Source organism: Vombatus ursinus, unplaced genomic scaffold, assembly GCF_900497805.2.
Source record: "Vombatus ursinus unplaced genomic scaffold, bare-nosed wombat genome assembly UNPS02014821.1, whole genome shotgun sequence".
Classification (NCBI taxonomy): domain Eukaryota; kingdom Metazoa; phylum Chordata; class Mammalia; order Diprotodontia; family Vombatidae; genus Vombatus; species Vombatus ursinus.
The window spans coordinates 41,696,336-41,719,516 of NW_020954599.1; the positions used below are offsets into that span (position 1 = coordinate 41,696,336).

General features: G+C 37.9%; 1 protein-coding gene across 1 annotated transcript in view; it reads left to right on the forward strand.

The window, feature by feature from the left end:
* The first annotated feature begins 517 nt into the window (after positions 1 to 517).
* Positions 518 to 23,181, forward strand: part of SPATA4 (spermatogenesis associated 4) — a 39,282-nt gene continuing 16,618 nt past the window's right edge. The window contains exons 1-4 of the mRNA XM_027837631.1: positions 518 to 711; positions 3,769 to 3,898; positions 5,807 to 5,925; positions 6,038 to 6,258. Of these exons, the coding sequence (XP_027693432.1) occupies positions 518 to 711; positions 3,769 to 3,898; positions 5,807 to 5,925; positions 6,038 to 6,258 (664 nt within the window). The remainder of the gene's footprint in view (positions 712 to 3,768; positions 3,899 to 5,806; positions 5,926 to 6,037; positions 6,259 to 23,181) is intronic.

Genomic DNA, 23,181 nt, shown 5'->3' on the forward strand with positions numbered 1-23,181 from the left:
GCGCACGCGCGCACACGCACACGCACACACACACATACACAAAAGAGTGAACTGGTGATTCCCCATTAGGGCTGGAGAACTCATCCATCTGGTGGATGATTTTAGGGTTCTAGATCAGGATTTGGTAGGGGCCTTGGAGGCCGACCAGTCCAACCCATTTAGTTTACAGACGAGTAAACTGAGCTCAAGAGGCTCAGTGACTGCTCTAAGACAGTGTACATCCAAAGAACGTCAACCTCTTTCTCCAACCCAAAAATCAGTGCTGTTTCCACTAGCTATCTTGCTCCACCCCCAAGTTCTTCCAAGAAAGCAGCAAGGGCTTTTTGCTCCCAGGTGGTGCAGGGTTCGCAAGACTCAGGGACGTCTCAAGGTATTTCTAAGAATCACGCCCCCTTCAGGTCAGTCTGCGCCCGAAAGAGAAGCCGCCTGCGCCGCTGAGGGCACGTGCTGATAACCCCTCCCCCTCCCTGGCACAGCAGAAGGAGAAGCCGTTACCAAGGAGAGGGACCCCGGGGCCATGGCCGCGGCAAGCCAGCCGACGAGCAGGCTGCAACGGACATTGCAGTCAACTGTCTCTACTCCTGCCTCCCCAGAACGGCGGAAGCCAATTCAGCCGTACTGGTGTCCCCCGAAGAAGTCTCACTTGCCCCGGGCCGTGCTGCGCTGGCTTCAAAGCATGGACCTCACTTTTTACCCCAAAAACATCAACAGGTGAGTGGACCCGAGAAGCTTTCCCGGGCTGCGCGGCGCCTGCGCGGCACCGCCCTCGTTAGTCTGGCACGCCTCTCCAGCCGCTCCGCCTCCAGGCCTGCGCTGCACCAACAGGCTCCTGCCCCAACATCCAATATCTCCCTCGGCCCCCCCCCCCCCCCCCCCATAGACACCACCCCCTGGATGCCCTGCGCCTGTGCTGTCCCGGCCGTTATGCTTCCGTTACTTTCGGATGCATCGCCTGCGCTACCAAGGGACCGACCGACCCCACCCCGCCTTCGCGCCTCCATCCCTACCCATAGTGCCTGCGCTGTCTGCTCCACCCCTTGCCCCGCGCGCCTGCGCTCTCCCGACCTCTTTCTGCCACCCCCTGGTTACCCCGCCCCCGCGTTAGGCTGGACCCTGGTAGCCAGAGGGGTCAAAGGCCAGGCCGGCTTCTCCCCACGTGTTGTCCTCCCTGGGTTCTCAGCCAATCTCTCTGTAAAGAAAAAATATCAAGAGGTGGGAGGACCCATTATTTTTAAAGATTAACCTATCAATAAGCATTTATTAAGCTCCGGCCATGGTCTAGGCTTCGGAGATACAAAGACAAAAATGAAACAGCTCCTGTCAAAGAGCTTGTTTACATTTTGGGGAAACTGAGGCCACAGTTGTAAAACGACCAGTACGAGGATCCACCAGGTTAAGTGGCAGAGCTGGGATTTGAACCGGAGTCATGCCTCAAATTTCATTGGTCTTTATCACCTATACTTAATGGGCTTCTCAGTGAGAAGCGGCATAATATAGTAAAGTTGTTGGCCTGCTAGTCTTTGGGTGTAAGGTCAGAGTTCTAATTATGCCTGGAGATTATTTACTAGTTATGTCTCTCTCAACTCTAGATTTGCCATCTGTAAAATGGGGACAATAATAGCGTACCTGACAAGGTGCTTGTGAGCATCCCTGGACATAATACTGTATATGCACAATGCTTTATTAACCTTAGAGCAATTACATAAATATTGCAATTATGTATTATTCCTGGAGTTTCTTCAGGTTTCCTTTTGTTGCCAGCTTCACCCCAAGCCCTCTTCCCACTGTAGTCACACTTTCTTAACCCATTGGAATCCTTTCCTAAAAGAAGCTTAAAGGTTTAGGGTCACCAGCTCCCTTTCCCCTTTTCCACTATTGAACAAGACATAAAGAAGAAATTGGAGTTGGGAACAAAACATCCCACACATTCCGCTGTTGACCAGTTTCTCCTTTTGAACCTATCTTTTTCCAGCAACAAAACTCAAGGCTCTTAGTGACCAATATTGGTTTTTTTAGGCCCTTCTTTGGCTCCTTTTTGATCTGGCACCATTCTGCTTTGGATCCAGGAAGAGATAACAATATTTTACCTTATTCTTTTTTCCCCCCTGTTTCCTGAAAACAAAAGTGTAATATGTTTGGCTGTCAAGTACACTTATCAAAGTAATATGGTGTTGTAGTAATCCTTATTTGAGGCTTATCCCTTTAAGATATAAATACCAAGAGCTTTGTATATAAATACTTTGTATCTTTAGGCCTTTGCATTTGGCTGTTTCTTAAGCCTTGAATGCCTCTTTCCATAGTGGAATTTCTACCCATTCTTTAAAGCCTTACCCAGTTGCTTCCTCCTCAGGAAAGGATCAAGGGATCCTTTCATAGATGATGATCTTCCCTCTCTAACTACAAATCACTTTGTCTTAGACTTATCAAGTAATGTATTATATAATAGGTGTTGAAGTTTATCCCCCAAAAAACTGAAATCTCCCAGAGGCCTGGGCCCATATTTAAATATAAAAACTTTGTATCATCCCAAAGCTTAATTCCTAATAAATCATGTGAAAAACAAGAAACAACTAATTCTTAGTAAATATTTGTTGAATTGATGTGAATTGAATATATTGTTGTTCAGTTGTTTCAGTCACGTCCAACTCCATTTAGGGTTTTCTTGCCAAAAAGCTAGAGTGATTTGCCATTTTCTTCTCCAGCTCATTTCACTGATGAGGAAACTGAAGCAAACACGGTTAAGTGATTTGCCCAGAGTTACACAGTAAGTTTCTGAGTTCGGATTTAAACTCAGGTCTTCCTGACTTCAGGACCAGTCCTCTATCCACTTCAACACCTAGCTGCCCCAATATTATGTTGAGGGCCTACTATATACGTTTGTATTCTATTCCATTGTATATGTATGAATCATCAAACCTATAACCATTTTAGGTTCTGTCAATCTAAGATACTGGCATACCTCCAGTATTCTAAGTGCTATCAACAGATATGAAAGCAGGATTACCTTGGGATCATTACCTTCAGATAAATGAAAATGGAGCTAATTTTTAAATTATAATTAAGAGCTAACTATACTTTCTCAGCCTGTCTCCAAGTTCTTTCCCAGCACCTGATGCTCTGAAGTTATTAAGCTATTCAAAAATATTGAAAATCATTTTTATTTCCAAGTGACAAATATTAACCAACATGCATTTAGAGATGACACATCAAAATGATAGAGATAATATAGCATAATTATACAGTCTCTCTTATATCCTAAGTTTATAGAATTTAGTTTCAAAAAATATTCATAGATTCATAGAAATGGAGAGAAATTTATAGATCATCTTGTCCAACTCCTATTTTTATAATAAGGAAATTGAGACTCATAATTGTTAAATGATTTCCTTAAGGTCACAAAGCTATGAGGCAGAATTGGATTTTGAATCTAGAATTCCTAGTTCATTGTTCATTCTAAGTGTACCAAACTACCTCAAAACCAAAGCATTTTGAAGAATTTCTCACTTCAGGGTTTCCAAATCTTCACTGTTGTTATTTCTGGTCCATGCTGAATATTTGAATTATACAATTCAATTCAGTTTAAATCACCCAGCATTTGTTAAGTGCCTTCTGTGTGTAAAGCACTATGCTAGTCCCTGGGGAACATGAAAAATTTATATGATAGGGTCCCATCCCTCTTAGAGTTTATAGTGTAAATTGATGTTAATATAATAATACAATTGCAGACTAAAATACAGCATTCTGTTTAATCTCCTTGTTACTGGTCAGGGACTTTTCAAATGGCTTCCTGCTTGCAGAAATATTCAGTTTCTATTATCCACTGGATCTTAAACTGGTATCTTTTGAGAATGGAAATTCCATAAAATCCAAATTGGCTAATTGGGCACAGCTGGAAAAGGTAAGTTATTAATCATATAATTTTAAAAAATAGCACGTACCCCCAATTCAGGATCTTTAAAAAATGTCTTAAATTGTGCATTCCCTGTTTGACCCTGAATTTCCTCAATGGCTGGCCTCCATATTGGAAAATGATACTCTGACAAATTGCCAGGAGGGCATACATTTTGATGGATTGCCTTGAGCCATCCATGTAACTAGTTCCCTTTTGGAATCAGTTAGAAAGCATTTGCAAAATAGTGTTAGAAGACAATGAAATCTAGAACAGAACCAAACTGACTTGAAGAATGAACATTAAAGGCTGGGTCTCATCAAAAGAGTGCTTTAAATAAGTAAGCTAACTAAGGACTCTCCTTTCTACAGCACTTCTTTGTGATTTTAAAATGTTTTCAGCTTATTAAAGTTAAGATTTTGGGGACTTTGTATTCTGATTTGGAACATGAATGGAAATCAACTCAGTTGCTTGAGCTAATGGAGAGGTAAATAGTAAGAATAATCTAACTAATAATTTAAAAATTATATTTAGCTTTCTGACTCATTTTTATTTAAATTTGGATTAAATTGATATAATATACTATTCACAATACTTCAAACAAAAATAAACCGGGAAGATGAAACTCAGTAAAAGCTGGATAGCCTTTCTTCTCTACTTCTGTGTACAAACTGGACAGCATTGCCCCTCAGACTAGTGCAACAAATTACACCCAGTAGAGCTGTTGTTTCTTTCTCTGAATATGCTATATGATCCATCTTCCCTTAAGTAGAGAAAAGCAGTTGAATTTTGGGTTGAAAAAGCAATTCCTGGCATTTGAATTATTTAAAATCCAGAAAATCTGAAAACTCCTTTCTAAATTCTGCTGGCCTGCAACCTACATTTGTAGCAAGAATATATGGGGATGTTTGTGTTCTCAATGTTATGAGTCAAGTATGGAAGTTAATAATGCTAACAAGAAACAATAGCTTTTTAGACAAGCCCCAATGTACATATGCTATAGACCAAAGATTCTAGAGTCAGGGTTCTTAACCATTTTTATATCATCATCATCAATATCTTTGGTAGTCTGGTGAAGCCTATGGATCCTTTCTAAGAAAAATGTTAAATGCATAAAATAAAACGTGTTAAGATTACAAAGGAAACCAATTACATTGAAATGCAACTACAAAAAAAAAGTTTTAAAGTCCACAGACCCTGACTAAGAACCTCTGATATAGAGTTAATATTATATTTATGTATATATTATAACAGTTTACTAACTTGGATATTTATTTAATTTACTCAAACCATGCATTGCTGTGACATACAGGAATAGCTAAGTGGTACAGTAGATAGATTGCTGCTGCCTAAAATCAGAAAGATCTGAGGTCAAAATCCAGTCTTGACCCTGGCCAAGTCACTTAACCCCTCTTTGCCTCAGTTTCCTCATCTGTAAAATGGGGATAATGATAGCATCTACCTCCCAGGGTTGTTTTGAAGACCAAATGTGATAATAATTGTAAAGCACCTAGCATAGTGCCTGGTAAATAGTAAGTACTATATAAATGTTAGTTATTTCTATTACTATACATATATTTTATTCCATTGAATTAATTATGTTTACTTTTTTTTTTTTTAATGTGAGGCAGTTGGGATTAAGTGACTTGCCCAGAGTCACACAGCTATTGACTGTTATGTATCTGACACCGGATGTGAACTCACGTCCTCCTGACTTCAGGGCCAGTGCTCTATTCACTGTGCCACCTAACTGCCCCTATGTTTACTTTTTAGATGTAAGGAAGTAGATTAATTGAAAGATATAAATGTAGGAGAAATCTAGGTAAATTAATAGAAAAATGAGAATGTAATATAGAACTCTTTACTGTTAAAATATCTAATTGACTCAGCTAAAGTTTTTTTTTTTAATTGTTAAAGTTTTTTTCAAAAAAACATTTGAAAATATCCAAAGAATTAATTCATGGGACACTTCATTGTAAACCTGGAGTACCAGAAATATTGATACAAGATGTCTACACGTTATTGACAAAACGAGAGTGAGTTACTATTTAGACATTTCAACTCTACAACAAACCTTCTAATATTTATGTAATTTTTGTTTCCAAGGTTTTGTGTCAACAGCAGGTTTTTTATTTTGTTTATTTCCAGAATTAAAAATATTCAAGACGACTACGTGAACTTCACAGATTGTAACTACCAGATCAATTTGCCACTGGTGTCCAAAACAACAGCTTCAAAGTTTATCAAGAGTAACATTAGGTTATCTGAATTACTGAGCAATCCCAATATGCTCAACCATCAACTTAAAATTGACTTTTTGTGTCTCTTACAAATGTTACACAGAAGGCTCAGTAGGAAACTCCATCCAAGTAAGTTTTCTATCAAAAATATTTATTCTTTCTCCTTTTTGGCCCCTATATCCATAAAAAAGGGAACAATTTCCTACCTGGCCTCTTAAAAGAGGAAATGAGGGCTGGACTTGCACTAAGCAGAAGTTTTTCTTTGGTAATCCCTCCATCTCTAGGATGTGCTTCTGTTTTCTTGGCTCTCCACCATTTTAATGACCCTTCTCCTATCCGTTAGCAAAATTTTAGTAAAGTTAACTAATTATATCATATTATTTTGTGCTTAAATATACATATGTATATTTTTCCTGAAACACAGTTATCAAATATGGGTGACAGGTCTTTTATTCTCAAATTTGTCATACATTATTCCTCCAACTATACAGTATGGTTTTCAGTATTCTAGCTCCAGGTAATTCTTTTAATAATTCCAAATTGTTCACTGCTGTGAAAGTTCAGTATTGACATAGAAATTCTCCCATCATAATTTTCAGTGATACTTTAAGACAACGTCCTTCTTTTTTGAGGAATAAAATCAACTTGAAAAATTGTGAAACATTTTGAGCTCTGTTTGTTTTTTATTTTAATATTTTACTTTTTTCCAATTACATATAAAAACAATTTTGAACCTTCATCTTTTACAATTTTGTCCAAATTCTCTCTCTCCCTCCCTTCCCCTCTCCTGTCATTCAGAAGGCAAGCAATTTGATATAGGTTATACATGTGCAGTCATGCAAAACATTTACATATTAATCATGTTGTGAAAGAAAACACAAACAAAAAAAAAAAAAACAAAAACCAAGAAAAATGCAAGGAGTAGAAAAAAAACCCAGTATGCTTCAATCTGCATTTAGACTCCATTGGTTCTAGGTCTGGAGGCATTTTTTATTGTAACATCTTTAGAATTATCCTGGATCTTTGTATTGCTGGGAACAGCTAAATCATTTACAGTTGGTCATTATACAATATTGCTATTAATGTGTACAATGTTCTCCTGGTTACGTTCACTTCACTTTGCACTGGTTCAAGTTAGGCTTTCCATTTTCTGTTGCATCTCAGCCTCAGAAGCTGTGTAGAGTGCATGACTGCAAACAAAAAGTCACGCACCCATTCTCTCTCTACTTTAGTCTTGGCTTATAGCCTTTCGAGAGCATCCTGTTCATCATTTCTTATAGTACAATAGTATTCCATCACAATCATATACCTCAACTTGTTCAGCCATTCCGCATTGATGGGCATCTCCTCAATTTCCAGTTCTTTGCCACCATAAAAAGAGGTGCTATAAATATATTTGTGCAGATTAGGTTCTTTTCCTTTTTTGATCCCTTTGGGATTGGTTGTTGTCCTGTGTTCTAGAAGAGGACCAAAATGACATCATTATGTTGGGGTCAAGGTACAGTGTGTCCAACTGTGGCTGATCAGACCAATATGAACTCAGAAAGGTCTACCACAGGTTGGACACAAATAGTCAATATTTGGAGTGGAGATGACTCTAAATTTGCCTTTGCTTTGCACATTTACTTTTGCACATTTACAATTCTGCTTTGCACATAAAGCATAATGCCTTCTTTGATGCAGGCGTGTCATGCTGGGTGATCCTGTGCTAGTGTCTCTAGTGTCTCGTAATCCATTCCAGAGTTCTTGAGGGGGGACTTGAGAGTGCCCTTGTATCACTTTTTCTGACCTCCATGTGAGTGCTTGCCTTGTGTAAGTTCCCTGTAAAATAGTCTTTTATACAAATGTATGTTTGGCATTTGAACGACCTGGCCAGTTCAGCAGAGTTGAATTCTCTGCAGTTGAGTTTGAATGCTTGGCAGTTCAGCTTAAGAAAGGCCCTCAGTTGTCCAGTAACTTAACCAGCCAGGTGATTTTCAGAATCTTCCTAAGACAATTCAAATGGAAGCAATTCAGTTTCCTGGCACGGCACTAATATATTATCTAGGTTTCACAGGCATACAACAATGAGGTCAGCACAATGGCTCTGTAGACCTTCAGTTTGGTAGGCAGTCCAATACCTCTTCTCTCCCACACTTTCCTTTGGAGCCTCCCAAATACTGAGCTAGCTCTGGCAATGCGTGCATTAGCCTCGTCATCTAGGTGTACATCCCTGGAATTACTGCCAAGGTAAGTGAACTTATCCACAGCATTCACAGTTTCTCCATTTGCTATAACCAATAATTCCACAAATGGGTGATGTGGTGCTGGCTGATAAAGAACTTCTGTTTTCTTGGTGTTAATTGTCAGGCTAGAATTAGCACAAGCAGCAGAGAATCAATCTATTTTCTGTTGCATCTCAGCCTCAGAGGCTGTGTAGAGTGCATGACTGCAAACAAAAAGTCATGCACCCATTCTCTCTCTACTTTAGTCTTGGCTTGTAGCCTTTATAAGTTAAATAATTTGCCGTCAGTGACCTTGGTGCTGTTTTCATCCACGTTTAAGGTGTTTGACAATATTACTGAAAACATTATGCTAAAAAGCATGAGAGCAAGCACACAGCATTGCTTCACTCCATTGGTGACTGGGAAAGCATGAGGGTATTGTCCATTATCCAGATTCCATGCAAGCATGCCATCAAAAAACTGACATACAATACTGATGAACTTTCTGGGCAACCAAATTTTGCCGTGACCTTCCACAAGTCCTCACAACTGATATTATCAAAGACCTTGGACAGATCGACAAATGTTGTGTACCAACTTCTATATTTCTCCTAGAGTTTCAGGCAACAAATACTGTATTGACTCCTTGGCCCTTTCTGAAGTCACATTGGCTTTCAGGTAGATGACCATCGTCCAGGTGAAGGATCAGCTGATTAAGGAGGACTCTGGCCAGAATCTTGCCAGCAATGACTAAGAGAGAAAGACCCCCCCCCCCACAATTGTCACAAGACAATATTTCCTTTTCTTTCACAGAGATGAACAGTGGAGGCATCTTTGAACTCCTAGGGGATAATCTCTTGCCATATAAACTAGGAGAATTCAGTCCTTGTATGAGCAGTAGACCCCATGCCTTGTAAATCTCAGCTGTAATAAATCAACACCAAGTACTTTGCCACACAAGAGGAGCCTAATGGCATTCGAAACCTCTTCTTCAACTGGAAGTTCAACTAGAGAGGGACTGATTTCAACCTGAGATATACAGTCACTGGCTTCAACATTGATTGATGATGGTCCATTGAAAACATTATAGAAGTGTTCAGCCCATCTCTCCAGGATCATGTCCGAATCAGTATGGCTCCATTATCACTGAGTAGTTGAGATGCACCATAGGTCTTTGGCCCATAAATAGCCTTTGGGGCATAATAAAAGCACTTTGGATTGTTACTATAAGCATAAAACTGAATTTCATAGGCCTTCTTACTGAGCCAAGAATCCTTCATCTCTCTAAGCTTCACTTGCCCTTTAGTTTTGATGGAGTTAAACACTGCCTTCTTAGAGGTGAACAAACTATCCTGCTGATAAACCTTGTGGAGTTCTTTTTTGTTTAGCAAGTTCTGAATTTCCCTATTATTTTTGTCAAACGAATCCTGATGTTTGTGAGTGTTCTGGCCTAAATGAGTAAATACAGTACCGTACACCAAGCCTCTGAAAGCTGCCCCTTCCTTTTCCGCTCCACTGTTGGCAAATGTGTTGGCTTAACTTTCCTTCCAAGTTAGCAATAAACTGCACACCCAGAGAAGCACTCTAATCTGTTGACGTTAAGTTTTCTGGTAGTTGTCTTACCTTGGGGCTGCTGCTTTTGTTGAATGTGAGTGTTTAGCTTGGAGAGGATAAGTCTCTGATCAGTCCAGCACTCTGCACCACACATGCCTTCATTACTCTCACGTCCTGTCTGTCCCTTCTTTTTACAATGACATAGTCTCTTAAATGTGCATCCGCAAAGTTTTATTGCATTTAGGTAAATGGGAGACAGTGTTGGTGATGAGAAGGTCACGAGACGCACAAGTCTTCAATAATAAGTGACAGTTGTTGCTGTTTCCCACTCCGTTTCTCCCGAGAACTCCCTGTTATGTCTGATAGTCTGTGCCTGCTCTGGCATTAAACTCACCCAGAATTGCAAGCTTGGCCTCTTTTAGTGCATTAATGGTGAGGGTCACCAGGGTTCATCATGCAGGAGCATAACACACTGATGATGGTAGTGTAGCACTTTCTTGCAAGTGGCAATTGCATTGTCATAGGCTTGTCATTCACTCCTTTTGGGAGGCATGCAAGCTTGCTAACTGGATTAATTTTGATGCAAAACCTATGCCAGCTTCATGGCACTCCCTGTCATTGCAGCCATTCCAGAAAAACGTGCATCCAACTCTGACTTTGGCAAGCTGGCCTTCATTTGCCAGCCTCGTTTTATTCAGGGCTGCTATTTGGATGCGATACCTGCTGAGTTCTTTCACAAGAAATGCTATTCATCTTTCAGGACTATTGAATTTCTTGTTGTTCATAATTATGTGCACCTTCCATGAACCAATGGTGAGTGGAATTATCTTTACAAAAATTTTTGTACATTTTTGGTGCTTGGACTGCAGCGTAGGATCCCCACCTGCTGTGGTAAGCAGGCCAGAGTTAGGTTTGGTGAAACAGACAATTTTTAGGGCACCCTTTCTAGCCCCCTCCTCATAACAAGGAGGTGAGCAATGTGGTCCAGTGTGCTCCCATGCCTGGTAGTTGCCAAATCCTACTGCTATTTCAGTCCAGTGAGAAGACAACATGTGGCCTGGGCTACCTGTCTACAGGGTTGTTATTATAACTCCCAGTGTATCCACACCTGTTCATCACACAGGATTTTGAAGTAAGGAAAACTGGTAAAATGGCATGGGTGAGATCTTTTGACTCACACATAAACTGGATCCAAGTGAGGCAGTATTGTGCAAAGTCATTGGCCTTTCTCTTCCAGAGTCATTGGAGTCCCAGTGGCAAGACAGAAGTCAAGATGACTGACTGCAATGGATGGTCATGTTGGCATCTTCAGTGTCTAACCAAGCTCTAAGATCTCCACAGCACATTTCCACTGCCTTCATGGCCCATTGGAAAAAATTGTTCACATCTACCCATTCCATTAGGGGAAGTCTTTACATGCTTTGGGACCAGACCCTATTAACTCACTGATGGCTTGGAGGCCTGTCAGTTACCCTTAACCTGGTTTAGCTCGTCTGCCGAAATGGTTTACAGGGGTGTAGCTGCTGAGTATGCTACAGGTGAAAATTGGGTGGTCAGTGGATAACAAAGATGGAAAACAGACCTGAAAAAAACTCAGTATTCCTCACACCAGAAGTACTAGTCTTCCTTGACACTTGTACACCTAGTATACCTAGTAGTTGTATTGCTGGGTCAAAGGGTTTTATCACCCCTTGGGCAGAGTTCCAAATTGCTCTCCAGAATGGTTGGACTAGTTCATAACCCCTCCCAACAGTGCAGTAGTGTCCTAATTTTTCCACATCCCTTCTAACATGTCATTTTCCTTTTCTGTTACATTAGCCAATCTGATAGGTGTGAGGTGGTACCTCAGAGTTGTTTTAATTTGCATTTCTCTAATCAGTAGTACTTTCAAGCTTTTTTTTTTTTAATCTGACTATAGATAACTTTGATTACTTCATCTGAAAACTACCTGTTCATATCATTGATCATTTATCAATTGGGGAATGGCTCACCTTATTATAAATTTGACTCAATTCTATATATGTTTGAGAGATGAGGCCTTTGTCAGAGAAAATTGTTGTAAAATTTTATGCACAGTTTTCTGCTTTCCTTCTAATCTTGGTTGCATTGTTTTGTTTGTACAAAATCTTTTTTAATTAAATGTAATCAAAATTATCTCATTTTACATCTCATAATGCTCTCTTTCTCTTGTTTGGTAATAAATTCTTCCATTCTCCATAGATTTAATGTGTAAATTATTCCATGTTCCCCTAATTTGCTTATGGTATCACCCTTTATGTCTAAATCATGTACCCATTTTGACCTTATCTTGGTGAGGTATTGGTTTTCTGCCAGACTGCTTTCCAGTTTTCCTAGCAGTTTTTGTCACACACTGAATTCTTATCCCCAAAGTCTGGATCTTTGCATTTATCAAACACAAGATTGCAATGGTGGTTTCCTACTGTGTATTGTATACATAATCTATTCCACTGGTCCAATTCTATTTCTTAGTCAGTACCAGATTGCTGCGACAATTATCACTTTATAATAAAGTTTGAAATCTGGTACAGCTAGGCCGTCTTGTTTCACTTTTTTTTTTCATTAATTCCCTTTATATTCTTGATGAATTTTGTTATTACTTTTTCTAACTCTGTAAGATATTTTTTGGCAGTATAAATTTATTAAATTAGGTAGAATTGTCATTTTTATTATATTGGCTTGGCCTACCCATGAGTAATCAATATTTTTCCAGTTTTATTGGAACTTTATTTTATTGGACTTTATTCATGTAAAAATTGTTTTGTAATTGTTTTGATAGTTTCATTTCCCCATTGCTTATTTTAATTCCTTCAATTTCTTTTTTCTTCTCTCATTGCTATAGCTAGCATTTCTAGTACACTATTGAACAATAGTGGTAATAATGGACATACTTGCTTCACCCCTGATTTTATTGGGAAGACTTCTAGCCTATCCCTGTTATTGGTTTTAGAAAAATGCTACTTATTTTTTAAAACTCCATTTATTCCTATACTTTCTAGAGTTTTAATGGAAATAAGTGTTGTATTTTGTTAGAAGTTTTTTCTGCATCTGTTGAGACAACCATATGATTTTTGTTGGTTTTGTTATTGATATGTTCAATTATTCTTATAGTTTACTTAATATTGAACCTATCCTGTATGCCTGCTATAAATCCCACTTGGTCCTAGTATATGATCTTTGTGATATATTGTTATAATCTCCTTGCTAGGACTTAAATTTTTTTTGTATTAATATTCATTAGGGAAATTGGTCTATAGTTTTCTTTCAACATTTTTTTTAACCCTCTCTGGTTTAGGTATCAAAACTGCATTTATGTCATAAAAGGAATTTGGTAAGAATCCTTCTTTAACTATTTTTTCATATAGTTTATATAATGTTGAGATTAATTTTTCTCTGAATGTCTAGTAGAATTCATTTTTGATCCATCTGGTTCTGGAGTTGTTTCTTAGGGAACTCATGGATGGCTTGTTCAATTTCTTTTTTAAAGATAGGGCTATTCAAATATTCTATTTCCTCTTCTATTAATCTGGGCAATTTATATTTTTGTAAATATCCATCCATTTCACTTAGAATTTCATTTCTACTAGCATATAATTGGGCAAAATAATTCCTAATAATTGCTTTTATTTCTTCTTCATTGGTGGTCAATTATCCCTTTTCATTTTTATACTAATAGTTTTGGTTTTCTTCTTTCTTTTTTTAAAAATAAATTAACCAACATTTTACCTATTTTATTGGTTTTCCCATAAAATCAGTCCCTAGTTTTATTTATTAGTTCAATGGTTTTCTTACTTTCAATTTTATTTTTGATTTTCAGGATTTCCAATTTGATGTTTAGTTTGGAATTTTTAATTTATTCTCTTTCTAGTTATTTTAGTTGCATTTCCAATTAATTGATGTGTTTTTTCTCTATTTTATCAATATAAGCATTTAAAGATGTAAATTTTCCCCTAATTAACTGCTTGGATGTGTCCCATAATTTTAGTATGTTGTCTCATTGTTGTTATTTTCTTTAATGAAATTATTGTTTCTGTGATTTGTTTTTTGAACCAATCATTCTTTAGGATTAGATTATTTCATTTCCAATTAACTTTTGATCTATGTTTCCATAGCTCCTTTTTTTAAAATAGTATATTATTTTTTCTAATTACATGTAAAGACAAATTGTAACATTCATTTAAAAAACATTTTGAGTTTCAAATTTTCTCTCTCCTTCCCTCACCTCTCCCCACTTAAGACAATAAGCAATTTGATATAGGTTTTACATGTACAATCATTTTAAACATATTTCTATATTAGTCAAGTTGTGAAAGAAGAAATTGACCAGAAGGGGGAAAAAAAACTATGAAAAAAATAAAATGAAAATAGTATACTTCAATCTGCATTCAGACTCCACTAGTTCTTTCTCTGCATGTGGACAACATTTTTCTTTCTTTTTTTTTTCTTCCAATTAATTAATTTACTTCTAGCTCTCAACAGCCACCTCCATAAGGCCCTGAACTTTAAACCCTTTCCCTCTCCCTTCCAGCCTCCCTCCCCAAGACAGCATGCAATCTGATACAGGCTCCACATATACATTCCCATTAAATATATTTTCATACCAGTCATGCTGCAAAGAAGAACCAGAACCAATAGGAGAAACCACAAGAAAGAAGAAACAAAACAAAACAGAAGAAAAAAAAGCAAAAATATGCTTCGATCTGCACCCAAATCCACAGTTCCCTCCCTGGCTGTGGACAGCATCCCTCATCATGAGACTTTTGGAAATGTCTTAGATCCTTGCATTGCTGAGATGAGCTAAGTTTATCAAAGTTAGTCTTCACACCAATGTGGTTGCTACTGTGTACAACATTCTCCTGGCTCTGCTCCATTCACTCAGCATCAGTCCATACAAGTCTTTCTAGGTTTTTTCTGAAGTCTGCCTGCTCATCATTTCTTACAGCACAACAGCATTCCACTACATTCATATACCACAGCCTGTTCAGCCACTCCCCAGCTGATGGGCATCCCCTCAATTTCCAATTCTCTGCCACCACAGAAAGAGCTGCTATAAATACCCTTGTACATGTGGGTCCCCCTCCCATTTCCATGATCCTCTTGGGATACAGCCCCAGAAGTGGCATTGCTGGGCCAAAGGGCATGCATATCTCTATAGCCCCTTGGGCACAGTTCCAAACTGCTCTCCAAAATGGCCAGACCAGTCCACAACTCCACCAACAATGCACCAGTGCTCCAACTCTCCCACATCTTCTCCAACACCCATCATCCTCCTGTTGTCAGCCAATCCAACAGGTGTAATGTGGTACCCCAGAGCTCCCCCGATCTGCATTTCTCCAATCAACAGTGATTCAGAGCATTTTTTCACATGACCACAGACAGCTTTAACTTCCCCATCTGAAAACTGCCTGTTTACATCCCCGACCATTCATCAATTGGGGAATGACTTGTAGTGCCATAAATTTGACTTAGTTCTCTATGTATTTTTAGAAATGAGGCCCCTATCAGAGACACTGGCTGCAAAAATTCCTTCCCAGCCTTCTGCCTCCCTCCCAATCTCAGCTGTACTGACTCTGCCTGTGCAAAAACTCAATTCAATGCAATCAAAAATCATCCATTCTGCATTTCACAATGCTCCCTAACCTCTGCTTGGTCACAAATTCCTCTGTTCGTGAACATTTTTCATCATGAATCCTTTTGAATTGTCTTAGATCTTTGTATTGCTGAGAATAGCTACATCATTCATAGTTGAACATTCTACAATGTTGTCAGTGTTCTTGTTTTGCTCACTTTACTTTGCATCAGTTTATGTAAATCTTTCCAGGTTTTTCTGAAACCCGCCCCCTCATTATTTCTTATCGCACGATAGTATTCCATTACATTCATATGCAACAACCTGTTAAGCTATTCCCCAGATATCCCTTCAATTTCCAATTCTTTGCCCCCACAAAAAGAGCTGCTATAAATATTTTTGTACTAATAGGTCCTTTTCCTTTTTTTTTTAGATCTCTTTGAGGTACAGACCTAGTAGTGGTATTGCTCAATTAAAGGTTATGCATGGCTTGATGCCTTTGGGCATAGTTCCAAATTATTCTCCAGAATGGTTGAATCAGTTCACAACTCTCCCAATAGTGCATTAGTATCCCAATCTTCCCAATTCCCTCCAACATTTTCTGTAATATTAGTGAATCTGACAGGTGTGAAGTAGTACCTCTGAGTTGTTTTAATTGTCATTTCTCTAGTCAATAGTGATTTAGATCATTTTTTCATATGACTATAGATAGCTTTGATTTCTTTGTCTGAAAACTGCCTGCTCATATCCTTTGACCATTTATCAATTAGGGAATGACTTGTATTCTTAGAAATTTGAATCATTTCTCTATATATTTGAGAAATGGGGCATTGTCCTTTATAAAATATTATTTTTATTGCATTATGACCTGAAAAAGATGCATTCAGTATTTCTGCTTTTCTTTATTTGGTTGTGAGGTTTTAATGTCCTAAAACATGATCAGTTTTTGGGTAGGTGCCATGTACTACTGAGAAAAAAGTACATTCTTTTCGATTTCCATTCAGTTTTCTTCAGAGGTCTGTCACATCTAACTTTTCTAAAATTCTATTAATCTCTTTAACTTCTTTCTTTTTTTTTGGTTAGATTTATCTAATTCTGAGAGGGCAAAATTGAGGCCCCCCACTAGTATAGTTTTACTGTCTGTTCCCTCCTGTAACTCATTTAACTTCTCCTTTAGAAATATCAATACTGTACCATCTGGGTGCATATATGTTTAGTATTGATATTACTTCATTGACTATGGTACCTTTTAGCAAGATGTAGTTTCCTTGCTTATCTCTTAATTAGCTCTATTTTTGCTTTTGCTTTGTCTGAGATCATGATTTCTATCTCTGCTTTTTCTTACTTCAGTTGAAGCATAATATATTCTTCTCTATCCTCTTATCTTTACACACACTCTCCTCTCTCTCTCTCTCTCTCTCTCTCTCTCTCTCTCTCTCTCTCTCTCTCCTGCTTCAGGTGTGTTTCTTGTAAACAACATTTTGTAGGATCTGGTTTTTAATCCACTCTGTTATCCACTTCTGTTTTATGGAAAAGTTCATTCCATTCACATTTACAGTTATGATTACTAACTGTGTTTCCCTCCAACCAATTCCCCGCCCCCATTTATCCTTTTCTCTCTTTCTCTTTTCATACTGTCCCTCCTCAAAAGTGTTTTGCTTCTGGCCACCGCCTCCTCCAATCTGCCATTCCTGTTATAATCCCGATTTCCTCTTTTCTTATCCTCCTCTCCTCCTGCTTCCTGTTGGGTAAGATAGATTTACGCAACTGAGTGTGTATGTTATTCATTCTTCCAGTCAATTCCGATGAGAATAAGGGTCAAGCATTTCCAGCTACCCCTCCATCTTCCCCTTCACTCTAAAAGTTCTTTTGTTCCTCTTTTATGAGAGATAATTACCCCCACTGAGTACTAGAGCATAGAGAAAGAAGATGAAAGGACCTAGGACAGAGCCCTAGAATACTTCCATGCATTGGGGATAGAATATAGATGATGATCTTACAAAGGAGACTGAGAAAGGCTGGTCACATGTATAAGAATAGAACCATGACAGAGTAGTATCTAGAGAAACCAAGGATGAAAGAAGAATATCTAGAAAGGGAGTAGTCAACAGTATCATATGTAACAGAGTGGCCAGAAAGGATGAGGACTAAAAGCCCATTGGCTTTAGCAATAAAGAGGTAATTGGGGACTTTAGAATAGTTTGAGCCCAGTAATAGGGAGATGAAAGTTGGATTGTAAGAGGTTTAGGAATGAATGGGGAGGTGAGAAAGTAGAGGGAGGAGAGTAGATTGCTCTTTCTAGGAGTTTGTGAAAGAAAGAGGGATATAGAATGACAACTTGAGGGGATAGTGGTATCAAGTGAAGGGTTGTTTTTTTATTATTATTTTTTCCTTATGAATTTAAACACCCCCCCACGACATTTCCATAAATTGGGCAGAACATACAAAAAAGAGGATTCTCTATGAAATTGTGAATCTTCATTTCATATCATTTGCTTTTTTAAAAAAATGTCAAGGAGGCAGCTAGGTGGTACAGTAGATAGAGCACCAATCCTGGAGTCAGAAGGACCTGAGTTCAAATCTGGCCTCAAACACTTGACACTTACCAGCTGTGTGACCCTGGGCAAATCACTTAACCCCATTACCTAGCCACAAAAAAAAAAAAGTCAAATTCTACACATTACTTTCAAAACTATCATACTTGTCTCTTCCCTCTGAACTTCTATTGTATGCATTTAAAACTGTTTTAATCTCTCTGTGGTTTTTTTGGGGGGGGCATCACTATTACTAATTCCCCTCCCTGCAAAAAAACGTACCCCATTAACTGAGGGAAAAAAGAAAAGGAAAAAAATGTAACAAATAAGCTTAGTGAAGCAAAATGAATTTACACAGTAATTGTGTCCAAAAATGTTTGTCTCTTTCTGTAACTTGTGCCCATCATCTCTCCGTCTATCAGGAGATGGGTAAATATGTTTTGCCACATGTCCTTTGGAAATATCGCTTGGTCATGCATCGATCAGTTCTTAAGTCTTTCAAAACCATTTTATTTTTCAATGTTGCTGTCCTTGTATAAATTGTTCCTCCGTTTTGATTACTTTACTCCAAAGTTCATACTATCAAAGAGTCTCTAAAATAATCTCATTCATAATTTCTTATGGCAAAATAATATTCCATTGTATTTATATGTTGCAATTTGTTTGGCCATTCCCCAGTTGTCTAAGAGGTAAGTTAAGACACTCCCTTAGATTCTAGTTGTTTTTTTTTCTTTTTCCCCTTTTTATTCCCACCTTCAAGATCACTAGGTATATTTTGCTTGCTGCTATTCCCTCCCTAGTATTATTTTCCCTTTTAACCTTCCTTCCCTATCTCTGTTTTTTTTTCTTTTCATTTGGTGTATTTCTACACCACACTCTGTGTGTGTATGTCTGTGTGTGAGTATGTGTGTTCAATCCTCCTTTGTTTCAGATAAGAGTGAAGCTCATCTAATGACCATTCCTCCTTATTTGTATATTCATCTCTTGCACTTTATGAGAAATACCAAGTTCCAACCTCCTTCTCTCCTTTTTACACCAGTACATGTGTTTAATCTCTCTGCCTTTTCCCTCCTAAAAATCCTCAAAAAAGAACTAGTAAACCTGCAGGATTTCTGTTCCTATTTAGCTCCTTATGTATGCTTTGAAGACTTTAAGATTTGAAAGAATATTTGTTTCTTCTCCTCCATTAGTGTTAGTGTTACATCACCATATAGCTTTTTCCAGTTGCCCCCAAAAATTTATTTTTCTAGGTCTTTCTGAACTTTTGTGTTTGTATTTCAGAGTTCCTACTGTACTCTGATCTTTTTGTCATAAACTTTTAAAAGTTCTCTTCCATTAAAGATCCATTTTTTTCTCTGTAGGATTTTCCTGTAGGACTAGTTTTTCAAGGTAAGTCACTCTTGATTGTTAGTCTATTCTTTTGCTTTTTGGAATATTGTATTCCAAGATCTCCTCTTACCTTTAATAGAAGCTTCCACGTTTTATGTGATACTATATAGCTGGTACAAATCCATAATTACCTTTCCAGAATTCTTTCATCACACTCTAGGTAGGTACCCTTTCTAGCCACCTACAGCTCTACAGGGCCTGCCTTGTCACCACCTGGGCACCTTATATCCCCAACACCCATTGAACTTTTCAGCCCAGAGTCTGGTGCTCAGGGACAACTCTATCTAATACCAAAGCTACGTGGACAGTGATAACCTACTTGTACTCATTCATTAATGATAAACATGCTTCTACTCTGTCATATCCACCCATTCTTGTGATACTGAACCCCTGGTTGACATTGTTCAAATCTCCTTCTCCATTTCCCACTGACTGATCCCTTATTGCCATCCCCTTTAAATCAACCCCACTCCAATTGCCCACTGTAAAGTTACCCAACTCTTTCACTGTGCTCTCTGGAGTGCTTGCTCCACAAGTTACAAACTGGATTTCGTCCTAGACCCCTTCCTTTCTTGTTCTGTCTTCTAGCACTTACTGAGACTTGTTTTCCTCTTAATGACAAAACTTCCCTGGCTACCCTTTCTAGCACTGGTTTTATTTTCACTCATACCTCTCAACTCACTGATGGAAGTGGGGGAGTTATTGAATCACTGCTTGTTTCCCCTTGTCACTTCTAGCTTCTTCCTATACCACTATCACTAAGTAACCTCTCCTCCTTTGAGACTCATTCAATCCATATTCATCACTCAGTAAAGATTCTGTTGTGTACAGACCCCCAGGATATTCTCCTGTCTTTTTTTCCCTCCAAGGCAATCAGGGTTAAGTGACTTGCCCAGGGTCACACAGCTAATGTCAAGTGTCTGAGTTCCAAATTCTCTCCCTCCTGCCCCTCCCCCATCTCTTGAAAAGGCAAGCAATATGATATAGACATGTGAAGTCATACAAAATATATTTCCATATTAGCCATGTCGCAAAAGAAAACACACACACACACACACACACACACACACCAAGAAAAATAAAGTGAAAAAAAGTGTGCTTCAATCTGCACTCAGAGTCATCAGTTCTCTCTCTAGAGGTAGATAATATTTTTCATCATAAGTCCTTTGGAATTGTCTTGAATCAGTCATCATCAGAACAGTTGATCATCCCTACGACATTGCTTTTACTGTGTACAATGTTCTTCTAGTTCTGTTCACTTCACTTTGCATCAGTTCATGTAAGTCTTCGCAGGTTTTTCTGAAATGATCCTGCTCATCATTTCTTACAGCACAATAGTATTTTATCACAATCATATACCACAACTTATTCAGCCACTCCACAATTGATGAGATTCCCTTCAATTTCAAATTCTTTGCCACCACAAAAAGAACTGCTATAAATATTTTTGCACAAATAGTCCCTTTTCACTTTTCTTTGGGATACAGAGCTAGTAGAGGTATCACTGGGTCAAATGGTATGGGTATACACAGGTTTATAGCCCTTTGGATGTAATTCCAAATTGGTCTCTGGAATGGTTGGACTAGTTCACAACTCTTATCAACAGTGCATTGGTGTTCCAATTTTTCCATATCCCCACCAGCATTTGTCATTTTCGTTTTGTCATATTAGCTAGTCTGATAGGTGTGAGGTGGTATCTCAGAGTTGTTTTAATTCATTTTTCTCCAATCAAGAGTGATTTAGAGCATTTTTATGTGACTTTTTTCATAGCTTTGATTTCTTTTTTTCTGGAAACTTCCTGTTCATATCATTGACTATCAGTTGGGGAATACCTTGTATTTTTATAAATTTGGCTTAGTTTCTTCAATATTTGAGAAATGAGGACTTTATCAGAGAAAATTGTTGTAAATTCCCCTCCCCCCCATTTTGTACTTTCCTTCTAATTTTGGTTGCGTTTGTTTTGTTTGTGCAAAAGCTTTTTAATTTCATGTAATCAAAATCATCCATTTTATTTTCCATGATCCTCTCTGTCTCTTGTTTGGCCATAAACCCTTTCCTTATACATGGATCTAACAGGTACATTTTTCCATGCTCCCCTAATTTACTCGTGATATCATCCTTTATGTTTTAATCATTTATCCATTTTGACCTTATCTTGGTATATGGTGTGAGGTGTGGGTTCATTTACTACTGTGTATTGTGTACCTAATCTATTCTACTGATACACTTCTCTATTTCTTAGCCAGTACCAGATTGTTTCCATGATTACCACTTTGTAATATAGTTTGAAATCTGGTACTGCTAGGCTGCCTTCCTTCACATTTTAAAAATTGATTTCCTTGATATTCTTGATCTTTTGTTTTTCCAGATGAATTCTGTTATTGATGTGGTCAATTATGCTTACAGTTTTCTTAATATTGAATCAGCCCTACATTCCTGGTATAAATCCTACCTGGTCATAGTGTATGATCTTTGTGATATAATGTTTTAATCTCCTTCCTAATATTTTTTTAAAAATTTATATTGATATTCATTAAGTTATTCATTCATTCATTCTTTCTTCATTTTTTTTAATACTCCTGGTTTAGTATCAAAACTATATTTGTGTCATAAAAAGAACTTGGTAGGACTCTTTCTTTACCTTTTTCATATAATTTATATAGAATTGGGATTAATTATTCTCTAAATATTTGGTAGAATTCATCTGTAAATCCATCTGGTTCTGGGGATTTTTTTCTTAGGGAGCTCATTGATGGCTTGTTCAATTTCTTTTTCTAAGATAGGGTTAAGTATTCTATTTCCTCTTCTGTTAATCTGTTCATTTATTTTTTTTTATAAATATTCATACATTTCACTTAGAGTGTCATTCTTACTGACATATAATTGGGCAAAATAACTCCTAATAATTGCTTTAATTTCATCTTCACTGGTGGTCATTCTTCTTCCCTTTTCAATGAGTTCAGTGTCTTTTTCTCCTCCCCAACTTCAGCCCTCATACTAAGGAACTCCAGCATACATGTTGATTCTCCTTCAAATAACCTAAGCTCCCAATTTCATCAACTTACTAACTTTCCATGACCTACTTTTCCACCCTACCACAGCTATACATAGTCATTGTCATGCCTTTGATCTAGATATCACCCACAAGTGTTCCATATCCATATGCATGAACTGTGAAGTTTCTTTATTGAATCATAATCTGTTGTCATTCCACCTCTCCCTCTGCTTTGCAACTCCAAACTCCCCTGTTCCTCAGTTCATATCACTCAAATACCTTCTGCAACTACCTCTTCTTTTACTCCTGTCATACATGAAGAGGTGGCTTTTCTCCTTGCCAGTACAAACTCTTCTACATGCAAAAGTATTTCTTTCCATCCCATCATCTCCATCAGATTGCCCCATTATCATTCCCATTTTCCCTACTCTTCTGTTACTTCCTGTCTACTGACTGCTTCCATACTGCCTATGTCTCTCTGTGCTTATGTCTCTCCCACCCTCAAAATTCATCTATCCATTTGTTGATCCATCCATTCCTGCTAACTCTCATCCTTTTTTCTCTTCTCTTTTGTGGTTACTCCCTTGAGAAGGCTTTCTACAATAGGTATTTCTACTTCTTTTCCTCTGACTTTCATCATAGCTCTTTACAGTCTGGCTTCTGACATAATCATTCAACTGAAACTACTCTTTCCAAAATTACTAATGATCTTTAAATTGCCAAATATAATAACCTATTCTTTGTCCTCCTCCTTCCTTGACTTCTTTGCAGCTTTTGGCACTATCATCT